Source organism: Trichomycterus rosablanca, chromosome 12 (genome assembly GCF_030014385.1).
Source record: "Trichomycterus rosablanca isolate fTriRos1 chromosome 12, fTriRos1.hap1, whole genome shotgun sequence".
In the NCBI taxonomy this organism is placed as follows: domain Eukaryota; kingdom Metazoa; phylum Chordata; class Actinopteri; order Siluriformes; family Trichomycteridae; genus Trichomycterus; species Trichomycterus rosablanca.
This window is the reverse complement of record NC_085999.1, coordinates 14,691,434-14,702,945: the sequence shown is the minus strand read 5'-3', so window position 1 is coordinate 14,702,945 and position 11,512 is coordinate 14,691,434. Positions and strand designations below refer to the sequence as shown.

At 40.5% G+C, this 11,512-nt stretch overlaps 1 protein-coding gene across 2 annotated transcripts in view; it reads right to left on the bottom strand.

The window, feature by feature from the left end:
* st6gal2a (ST6 beta-galactosamide alpha-2,6-sialyltranferase 2a) overlaps positions 1-11,512 on the bottom strand; it is a 113,081-nt gene that overhangs the window by 6,031 nt on the left and 95,538 nt on the right. For both annotated transcript variants that reach the window (XM_063006503.1, XM_063006504.1), the window contains exon 8: positions 11,182-11,356. In XM_063006503.1, coding sequence (XP_062862573.1) covers positions 11,182-11,356 — 175 coding nt within the window. The remainder of the gene's footprint in view (positions 1-11,181; positions 11,357-11,512) is intronic.

Here is an 11,512-nt window from a genome sequence, read left to right as displayed (position 1 = left end):
AAGCTTGCTGCAAGGAAGGGGCATGTTTGTTAAGGGAGTGCAGGATTTAAATATAGTTCACACTGCATGACTTTCATATCATTGAGAGTTTACATGTACATTTACATTTTCGGCATTTAGCAGACGCTATTATCCAGAGCGACTTACAGAAGTATTCCACAGTAAACATTTCCCTACTCTAGTTTAAGTAGACAACAGTCCAAGAATACAAATCTGCTGAAACCGTTTTTTTTTTAAGACACTCAGATGTTTGAACAGACAAGGGAAGCTCGTTCCACCACTTGGGTGCAAGTACAGAGAAAAGCCTTGATGCGTGTCCTCTCTGAGTTCTGGGTGGAGGATCAAGGTGAGCGAGAATAGTGGCTCGGACACTATTGCATGGTACAAATTGGGATGTGATGAGGTAATTTGGAGCTACTCCATTTTTGGCTTTGTAGGCGAGCATCAGCTGTTGGAAGCCATTAAAGGGAACGCAGCGGTGGGGTGATGTGGCAACGTTTATGATGGTTAAAAAAAAACAGGCGAGCAGATGCATTTTGAATGAGTTGCAGGGGTTTAATAGTGAACATTGGAGCACCTGCCAGGAGGGAGTTGCAGTAGTCCAGTCGAGAAAATATAAGTACTGGACAAGAATCTAAATAGCTTTCATAGAGAGAAAGGGACGAATCTCTTGACGTTGTAACAGTGGACACAACATGATCTTATCATGTTGGCTACATGAGGAGAGATGGACAGATGGTTATCCAGGACAACACCAAGGTTTCGTGCCTCGTCAGATGGTTTGATCTGGGAGTCATCAAGACAGATGACTAGGTCTTGGGTTGGAGATTGATCTCCAGGAATAAGTATCAGCTCTGTCTTGCTGGGATTTCGTTTTAGGACATGAGCCAACATCCGTAGTGAGATATCTCACAGACATGCTGAGTAAATCAAAACACACATATGAAATAAAACATTACATTTAGGGGTGGGTTTATAAAATCGATTTTTCGATTTTAATCGATCTTTATTTGAACGATCCGATATCGATTCATATAAATGCGAGATCGATTTTTTAAATACGCCCCTTTTTACGGTGCACACGGAAATCTATTACTATTGTTACCCCCTTTAATTTCGCGTGACCAGCCACTGTTTTTTCATGCAACGAGATCTGACCTGCACATCAGTTTAGCATGGCAGAAGCTCAAGTTATGACCACTACACAACTTTTTGCACTGATTTTCGCTCGGCTCTGGATTCGGGAGGAACTCGGTGTTCGCTCTGCGATCAAAACTCGGCTCTCAATCAGTGTGAGAAACAGCGAGGGGAAACACAGGGGAGAGGTTGGAAACAGGTGGTGGAGCGCAATATACTGTAGTTTCTATCAGAATACATCAGCACACGCGAGATCGTTCTCTACAAAACAAAATATTTATTAACCTCCAACTCACTACAGAACGATCCATGCTGCTCGTGTTGCCAAATCCACTCAGATTCATTTATTTCATCAGCGCACAAACTTTGATTGCTCGCTACTTGTTGATGTGCATGTTTGGACGTGGTATCATTAAACCTTTCATCACTTCTCACGTGTGTTTTCGTGACAAAACGTAGTTTTGGAGACCAGAGAAGCTCGCCTGTGATTCCCCCTGGTGATAGATGGTGTAGTGTAAAACTCCCCATCGCCGATCAGTCGTGTAGTGTGAACATTACAGTGACCACGTGTTAATCAGAGTGTCGTGTAGTGTAAACTTGGCATAAGCTGTACAACAGCCAGGTGTATGTTTACATTACATTTACAATGTTGTAGCATGTCAGACAAATGGAAGAAAACAGTAACATTCATTTTTTATTATTATTTCATTTGTCTGACATGCTACAACATTGTAAATGTAATGTAAACATACACCTGGCTGTTGAATGTTACTGTTTTCTGTTTTGGATTAATTATTTATGTAAACAAAATACACAAATATTTTTAATAATGAGTGTTCTTTGTACAATTATCACATTCGTTCTCTGAACATCTGTACATATTTAAACAAAACCTGTTAATGTAACTCAAATATGCCTAAATGTGTTGAATCGAAATTGGATCGAAAATCGAATCGAAAATCGAAGATCGAATCGAATCGGACCTGGTGAATCAGAATCGAATCGATCCAGGAAATTGGTGGCGATACCCAGCCCTAATTACATTTAACATAAGTATGGTAGGCTGATGTATGGTAGGCTGATGCAAGTATGGTGCTGATGTCTTTTAACATCAGCAGGCCCCTTTCGTGCACCTTCTATCAGTCTGTGGTGGCTAGTGCATTTTTTTCTTTGTAAGGTGTGCTGGGGTGAGCATGCTCACACAACAGACAAAGAAAGAATCAATACACTTATCACAAAGTTAATAATTGGGTCTGAACAGAACTCAATTCTGCAGGAAGATGAGGTAAGAATGCTCAAAACTAAACTCAATAATCGGCAATCGTTTGCACCCACTTCATTCCCTGGAGGTGTTTCGACAGGAAACAGGCTGACTAAGATGGACCATCACACAGTGGAGGCAAGGCTACAGAAGAAGAGGGTACGGGTACCGGACTGGCCTGGCTGCAGTCCTGACCTGTCCCCCAATAGAGAATGTGTGGAGAATTTTGAAATTCTCCACACATTTGTTACTTACTGTTGCAAATCTTAAGACGCGTTTACAGGAAGAATGGGACAAAATAAAAGCTGAAACACTAAATCGCTTGGTCTACTTGGTGCCAAAACATTGCAGTTTTTTAAATGTGGTGAAAAGGAATAGCAACATTACAAAGTCCCAACTTTCTTTGGAATGTGTTGCAGGCCTGACATGCAGGAATGGATGTTTATTAATAAATGAAATTAAGTTGACCAGACAAAACATGAAATATCTCAGGTTCATCCTGTCTGCAATCAAATAAAAGTCAAAGTAAATGTAAGAAACTCATACAAACATACATACAACATCCAAATCAGAAAAAGTTGGGACAGCATGGAAAATACAAATAATAAAAAAAAAAGGTTACAAGCTGTCAACACTTTCTCTGTTTATTCTCTGTTCTCTGTGTCTCTAGTTCTACAGATGTTTCCTGACGATGTTCGGTTGTAAACAAAAGTCTATGGGGGAGAGCCAATCCTTTGCCTCCAAGACCACAGTGATCCACCTCACACGCAACGTTCAGAGCAACACGGTGGCATGTAGCGCCGAGACACCTAACAACCCGCAGGAAGCAAGCTGCAGTATGGTAGGCATGAAGCAAACCAACCTGCCAGAGCTCACCCACTGATTTACTGCTGCTGTCAGTAGCGCTGTGCTCAGTCTGTGTGTCTGTGCCGCAGGTCAGTTAGTCTGCCTGTGTTTTATTGTCTTATGATTTGTTTTACATGTGGAAGTTGTGGTTGCAGACATAGGGTGTGTTCGAAAACCTAGTGAGCTGCCTTGCTGTCTAATGCCTAACTAGGCAGCTGCCTAAGTAGAGAGGATTCTAATAAGACACAAATCAATGGGCTGAGGTGGCACAACTCGCTAGTATGCCAACATCTCCCTCCGTTTACTGAAAACAGTTAAACTGTCACTGACAAGCCCAAATTTGCAAATAAATGACACTTGTATCTTTATACAAATTACAAATCAATGAGAAATTATTTATTATACTACTATTATTATCATTTAAAATTATTATATTATATATTATATCACATATTATTATTATATTTAAAGAACACAGTTCATTGGTCCTTGTTCGTCCACCTTGTTTGACATTTTTTGTGAGAAAAGTTGTGCCGCACTGAATGCTGGGATTGCCTTCACCACTAAGGAAGCATTGGCTGCTCCCTCGTTATTCAGGCAGTTTATAGCTTTGAAATAAGGCAGCATTTTAAGGCATCTATGAATTCAAACAGACTTCTTCTCGGGAGCGTGTAGGATGATGTAAAATGCTGTCTATGTAGAGAGATTACTAGGTTTTCAGACAGATCCACTGTCTTCACAGGGCATTACTGGTAAAATGAGAGTAAAGTGGTAACGTTTTATTATAAAGGCTTTGTGACTCGACTGTGAACTGTTATAATGGACAAATAACTGTGCTTTATGAGAATAACTTTGACAACTAAATGTGTTAGTGCTACAGTATGTTGTGGTTGTGTTTAGTTACAGTGCAGTGATTAAAATATCCTGGTTTAACTCGTTAGAAATGTAAGCATTTATAACATTTTAAATGACAGAGCTGTTTAAAGGTAAATGAATGGATTTCCTAAGCCAAATTATTAGGCCTGGGTGGCTCGGTGGGTCGGTGGGTAGCACTGTCGCCTCACAGCAAGAAGGTCCTGGGTTTTATTCTCAGGTGGAGGGGTCTAGGTCCTTTGTGTGTGGAGTTTTCCCCATGTCTGTGTGGGTTTCCTCACACAGTCCAAAGACCTGCAGTCAGGTTAATTGGAGATGCTAAAGCCCCCTAGGTATGTGTGTGTTTGCCCTGTGATGGACTGGTGACCTGTCCAGGGTGTGTTTCTGCTTTTTGCCCAGCAAATTGAACCCACCGTGACCCTGTATAAAATAAAGCGGTAGTAAAACAGTCAGTGAATAAACTATTAGGGCTCTTTTCTTTTTGCAATTCTATTTCATTAAAAAAATATCCTCTGTAATAATTTAGACAGAGGCAGAAAGCTTGAACATGCAGGGATTGCACCATTCCATTGCCCCTCATCCAGATGCTTTGATCAGAAAGTAGGTCTTTCAGTTTAGCCCCTCCATTCCTCACTTACCCCTTTTCCACCAAAAAAACCATGGTTCTTGAACCGGTTCTGTTCAGGTTTCTCTGAACCTTGGTGTTCTGTCGAGAACCGACGCGCGTTTCCACCAGTTTTTGAGAACTAAGCCTGCGTCATCAACGGTGGGCGTTACTTAACGAAAGTTAAGAGTAGTAATATCATGGCGGAGTGTGTAGATTATGTGCGAGCATTTGTGCTGCTGTTACAGATGTTTGTTTTTATGTAAAAAGCATTGATCTAACAATCGGTGATAAGAAGACGTGACGTGTTTGTCTCAGTTGTTGTTTTCTTTAGTTCATTAACGTGAGAAGTGTTTTGCGCTTCGGTTTCACCGCGACTCTCTGCGCAAATAGCCGATTTACTCATAACAGTGTAGCTTTGCATATATAATACCTATTATATGTGTGTGTGTATATGTATGTATATATACAGTGTATCACAAAAGTGAGTACACCCCTCACATTTCTGCAAATATTTTATTATATCTTTTCATGGGACAACACTATAGAAATCAAACTTGGATATAACTTAGAGTAGTCAGTGTACAACTTGTATAGCAGTGTAGATTTACTGTCTTCTGAAAATAACTCAACACACAGCCATTAATGTCTAAATGGCTGGCAACATAAGTGAGTACACCCCACAGTGAACATGTCCAAATTGTGCCCAAAGTGTCAATATTTTGTGTGACCACCATTATTATCCAGCACTGCCTTAACCCTCCTGGGCATGGAATTCACCAGAGCTGCACAGGTTGCTACTGGAATCCTCTTCCACTCCTCCATGATGACATCACGGAGCTGGTGGATGTTAGACACCTTGAACTCCTCCACCTTCCACTTGAGGATGCGCCACAGGTGCTCAATTGGGTTTAGTCCATCACCTTTACCTTCAGCTTCCTCAGCAAGGCAGTTGTCATCTTGGAGGTTGTGTTTGGGGTCGTTATCCTGTTGGAAAACTGCCATGAGGCCCAGTTTTCGAAGGGAGGGGATCATGCTCTGTTTCAGAATGTCACAGTACATGTTGGAATTCATGTTTCCCTCAATGAACTGCAGCTCCCCAGTGCCAGCAACACTCATGCAGCCCAAGACCATGATGCTACCACCACCATGCTTGACTGTAGGCAAGATACAGTTGTCTTGGTACTTCTCACCAGGGCGCCGCCACACATGCTGGACACCATCTGAGCCAAACAAGTTTATCTTGGTCTCGTCAGACCACAGGGCATTCCAGTAATCCATGTTCTTGGACTGCTTGTCTTCAGCAAACTGTTTGCGGGCTTTCTTGTGCGTCAGCTTCCTTCTGGGCTGACGACCATGCAGACCGAGTTGATGCAGTGTGCGGCGTATGGTCTGAGCACTGACAGGCTGACCTCCCACGTCTTCAACCTCTGCAGCAATGCTGGCAGCACTCATGTGTCTATTTTTTAAAGCCAACCTCTGGATATGACGCCGAACACGTGGACTCAACTTCTTTGGTCGACCCTGGCGAAGCCTGTTCCGAGTGGAACCTGTCCTGGAAAACCGCTGTATGACCTTGGCCACCATGCTGTAGCTCAGTTTCAGGGTGTTAGCAATCTTCTTATAGCCCAGGCCATCTTTGTGGAGAGCAACAATTCTATTTCTCACATCCTCAGAGAGTTCTTTTCCATGAGGTGCCATGTTGAATATCCAGTGGCCAGTATGAGAGAATTGTACCCAAAACACCAAATTTAACAGCCCTGCTCCCCATTTACACCTGGGACCTTGACACATGACACCAGGGAGGGACAACGACACATTTGGGCACAATTTGGACATGTTCACTGTGGGGTGTACTCACTTATGTTGCCAGCTATTTAGACATTAATGGCTGTGTGTTGAGTTATTTTCAGAAGACAGTAAATCTACACTGCTATACAAGTTGTACACTGACTACTCTAAGTTATATCCAAGTTTCATGTCTATAGTGTTGTCCCATGAAAAGATATAATGAAATATTTGCAGAAATGTGAGGGGTGTACTCACTTTTGTGATACACTGTATATATATACAGGGGTTGGACAATGAAACTGAAACACCTGGTTTTAGACCACAATAATTTATTAGTATGGTGTAGGGCCTCCTTTTGCGGCCAATACAGCGTCAATTCGTCTTGGAAATGACATATACAAGTCCTGCACAGTGGTCAGAGGGATTTTAAGCCATTCTTCTTGCAGGATAGTGGCCAGGATGTGGGGAAAACAGTAAAGGTGGACTCATCAGAGAACAATACATGTTTCACATTGTCCACAGCCCAAGATTTGCGCTCCTTGCACCATTGAAACCGACGTTTGGCATTGGCACGAGTGACCAAAGGTTTGGCTATAGCAGCCCGGCCGTGTATATTGACCCTGTGGAGCTCCCGACGGACAGTTCTGGTGGAAACAGGAGAGTTGAGGTGCACATTTAATTCTGCCGTGATTTGGGCAGCCGTGGTTTTATGTTTTTTGGATACAATCCGGGTTAGCACCCGAACATCCCTTTCAGACAGCTTCCTCTTGCGTCCACAGTTAATCCTGTTGGATGTGGTTTGTCCTTCTTGGTGGTATGCTGACATTTCCCTGGATACCGTGGCTCTTGATACATCACAAAGACTTGCTGTCTTGGTCACAGATGCGCCAGCAAGACGTGCACCAACAATTTGTCCTCTTTTGAACTCTGGTATGTCACCCATAATGTTGTGTGCATTGCAATATTTTGAGCAAAACTGTGCTCTTACCCTGCTAATTGAACCTTCACACTCTGCTCTTACTGGTGCAATGTGCAATTAATGAAGATTGGCCACCAGACTGGTCCAATTTAGCCATGAAACCTACCACACTAAAATGACAGGTGTTTCAGTTATTTTGTCCAACCCCTGTATATATATATATATATATATATATATATATATATATATATGATTTAGTCATGTTTTACACTCTTTGGTTACATTCATGACAGACACACGGTAGTTACTCTCTACACAAGATTCATCACTTCTCAAGGTTATATCGAACACAGTCATGGACAATTTTGTATCTCCAATTCACCTTACTTGCATGTCTTTGGACTGTGGGAGGAAACCGGAGCACCCGGGGGAAACCCACGCAGACACAGGGAGAACATGCAAACTCCACACAGAAAGGACCCTGACCGCCCCACCTGGGGAGCAAACCCAGGACCTTCTTGCTGTGAGGCGACAGTGCTACCCACTTAGCCACCGTGCTTGCTGCCCTATATATATATATATATATATATATATATTAGGGCTGTCAAACGATTAAATTTTTTAATCGCGATTAATCTCAGAATTTCATATAGTTAATCGCGATTAATCGCATTAAAAATAAATCTGTGTAAATGTTATAGAAAACAAGGATTTTTAAGTGAAATGTTACAATTTAAATGGTGAACACATTTTATGCTAAATGTACTAATGTTAAAAACTGCTGGGACTAGAGAAAACTGTAAGGGAGTTTTATTCACTCACATACTAGGCAGTAATACTATCCAGCAGAGACCCTTGACTTCGTATAAATGTCAGATTGTAGGTTAAAATTTCTCCATCAGCAAACATTGTGAGTGTGTTTTGACCCTTTGGGGCTTCCATAGTGCATGGAATAGCATGCTTGGCTAACGGTATGGCTCTAGCTGTTTGCTATTCGGTACCGTAACAGAAGAAGTAATAAAGTGTATTTATTTCTTTATTAAGCAAGTGCATCACTACAATGCTCGGTTACATTATGTTAACAAACCGCAAATGAAACAAACGGTGGCAAGTCCGACGTTAAAACATTGGTGCATGGTCAAGTCTCAACATGAACTACGGATGACTCGCAGGGCCAAATAGAATTTGCGTTAACGGCACTATTTTTTAAAATCGCGTTAAATTGAGATTGCGTTAATGCGTTATTATCGCGTTAACTTCGACAGCCCTAATATATATATATATACACACACACACACACATATATATATATATGTATACACACACATTACACAGGGCCTGTTTTTTACTATTATTACTTTTATTACTATTTATTATTATTATTATTACATAGGGGTTTAGTGGGTAAAGCTTTGGGCTATCAATTTAAGTTTAGTTTAAATGTAGTTTAAATTCAGGCTCTTGAGCAAGACCCTTAACCCTGTCTGCTCCAGGGACACCATACATTGGCAGACCTTGTGCTCTGACCCTGGAATATGTGGAAAAAAAGAATTTCATTGTACTCTACACGTGTATATGTATATATGACAAATAAATTTATTCTTAAATCAAGTCTGGTTTAGAACTTTCAGCAGAGCACAAAAATTATGCATCTGACCTGCACTTAAACATTGCTAATGACTAATAACAGCCACAGCAACAGACTTGCGGCAATCCTAACTTCCACATGCCTGGCCACCAGCAATTTAAGAAGAATGTAATAAGTGTTAGCTGATTTACCATCCACAAATAATAGACAGGGAATGTCTATCATTCCATGACTAAGTCTACGCTTTGTAAGTTTTAGTTGTTGACTATTACTAACGAAACACCACCAGCAGCAGGTCAACAATTTCGTATGAATCAGAGTTCTCTGAATAAAGGAGAGCAGAGTGGGTTTGGCTGCTGGTTCAGTGCACTCCATTTCTTCACTCTAAGCTTTCTATTCTATCTGCATAAAGCTCAGCTTGATGAGAAGATAAATATCTAAGCCACACAAGTAACTGCTCAACAACATGTTTAAATAATGATGCTTTTTTAATATTGTATGTTTTACTGCCTTGATCACTCATTTGGCTGCTCAAGATGTACGTTTGTGTATACAGTGCTCTTAATTTGTGTACTGTGCTGTCTGATTTTGTATTAATAAAACATAAAATCTCTCCAACATGGTCTTCTTTGTGATTCTTTAGGGATGTGAAAGCTGGACTATAAAAAAATGAGAGAGGAAGAATAATGACGTCTTTAGTGTTGGTGAAAAGTACATTAAGGCTGCATCCGAAATTGCATACTAAAACAGTACGTACTAAATTGGAGGCAGTAGGCACAGCAGTACGCTCTCTCAGTACAAAAGTGTGCAGTATGCACGCAACCTTAGACGTAGTACGTCCGACATCATGTGATGCATGATGTCACCGCCACAGTTATAACAATTTTAAAATCAGACAAAATTAAGTCTGTTGTTCTCCACAAAGCTTCTCATAATGTTATTCAGGGTTGTACTTAATCATAACATTTATCAAGGCATGTTTTAACTGATCGGTATCGGCTTTACTAAGCCCGATACTAAGCCCGATTTTTCGTTATACGAAACTTTCACTTTATTTTGAGTGTTCTAGTTTTACTACTACAATGCTGCACTAAGTTTGTTTACTTTTATTTTGTAAAAATAAAAGAACATTAAGCAATAGCTTGGATGCAGGCAGAGCTATTCAGTTGTTAAACATATACATTGGATTAATTTGAATAACTGTAATGTACTTGAAGTGTGCACTGTGTGAACAGTATTATCTAGTTCTTATCTAGACAATATCTAGAAAATACGTATCGGTTTGAGACTCAGTATCGGATCGGGATCAAAATTAATGATCGGGATTGGGAACAAAAAAACGTGATCGGGACATCCCTAATAACATTTTATGATAACATTCTTCACTACGAACACCTTTGCAGCTCCAGCTGAATTATGGGATAGATTATCGGACCACAATATGCTATGTTTGCATAGGTCCTCCGGGTACTTTTCGCATACTGTTTAATAAATACTATGTATTCAGACACACTACCTGCTCTCGCATACTGCTTTCGCGTACTGTTCAGTATGGAAGTATGCGATTTTGGAAGCAGCCCATGAGTACCTTGAATGGCAAAGAAGTCAAAGAAATAGATTGTCGACAAAATCAAATCTTACCTCTCACTTAAAGCCCAGATGAACAAACTGAAGCTGTCTTAATTTGGACACATTATGGGGGGATGTATTTAATTGAAAAAGACATGTATACTAAGACAAAGGACGACTTAACAACAATATGGACAAAAACAATCAAAGGTACAATGAACAAGCCATAAACAAACCTGATGACCCAAACAGAATAAAGAATGTTCTAGAGAATCTCTATCTATATGGTCACCAGGAGTCAAGATTGACTTGGCGGCACTTAATTAAAATAATAACAACAATATTTGATAATATAATAATATTAACAATACAGTGCTATTTTCATAATGCAAAGTAGCCATATCTCAAGTCCTAACTTAACCACATCATAGACTGACTACTTACTACTTGATCAATTAGTGCCAGCTCTGTTATGACCTGATATGACCAACGGCTTTATCACTTATTAACTTATTTATTAACTTAAATAGTTAAAAAGCATATTGATATTGTGTCTGTATCATGTGGGATAAGAACAAAATATGTGCTTTTACCGATAAACCCTGAGGAAGGTGGATTAGGCTGGATGTTCTCCACAAAGTTGCTCTGGATCACATCCCACAGCTGCCAGATGAAAGTGGGGTGCAGAATGTAGAATGGCTGATCACGAAACTTCTTTCTGTACTCGGAGTATGGGGTGAATAGGTTGTAGTCTGGATTCTTATACCACTACACACACAAAAACACAACATTTTGAGTTATTGTGGCAGGATTTACAATTGACAAATGCTTACAACCTTATATTTGCAACGAACAAGTGTGTTTATTGCACTCTTGCATGCTAGAACTCTGAACTTGTGGAATTGTAAAGCTGGCAATGTGTTC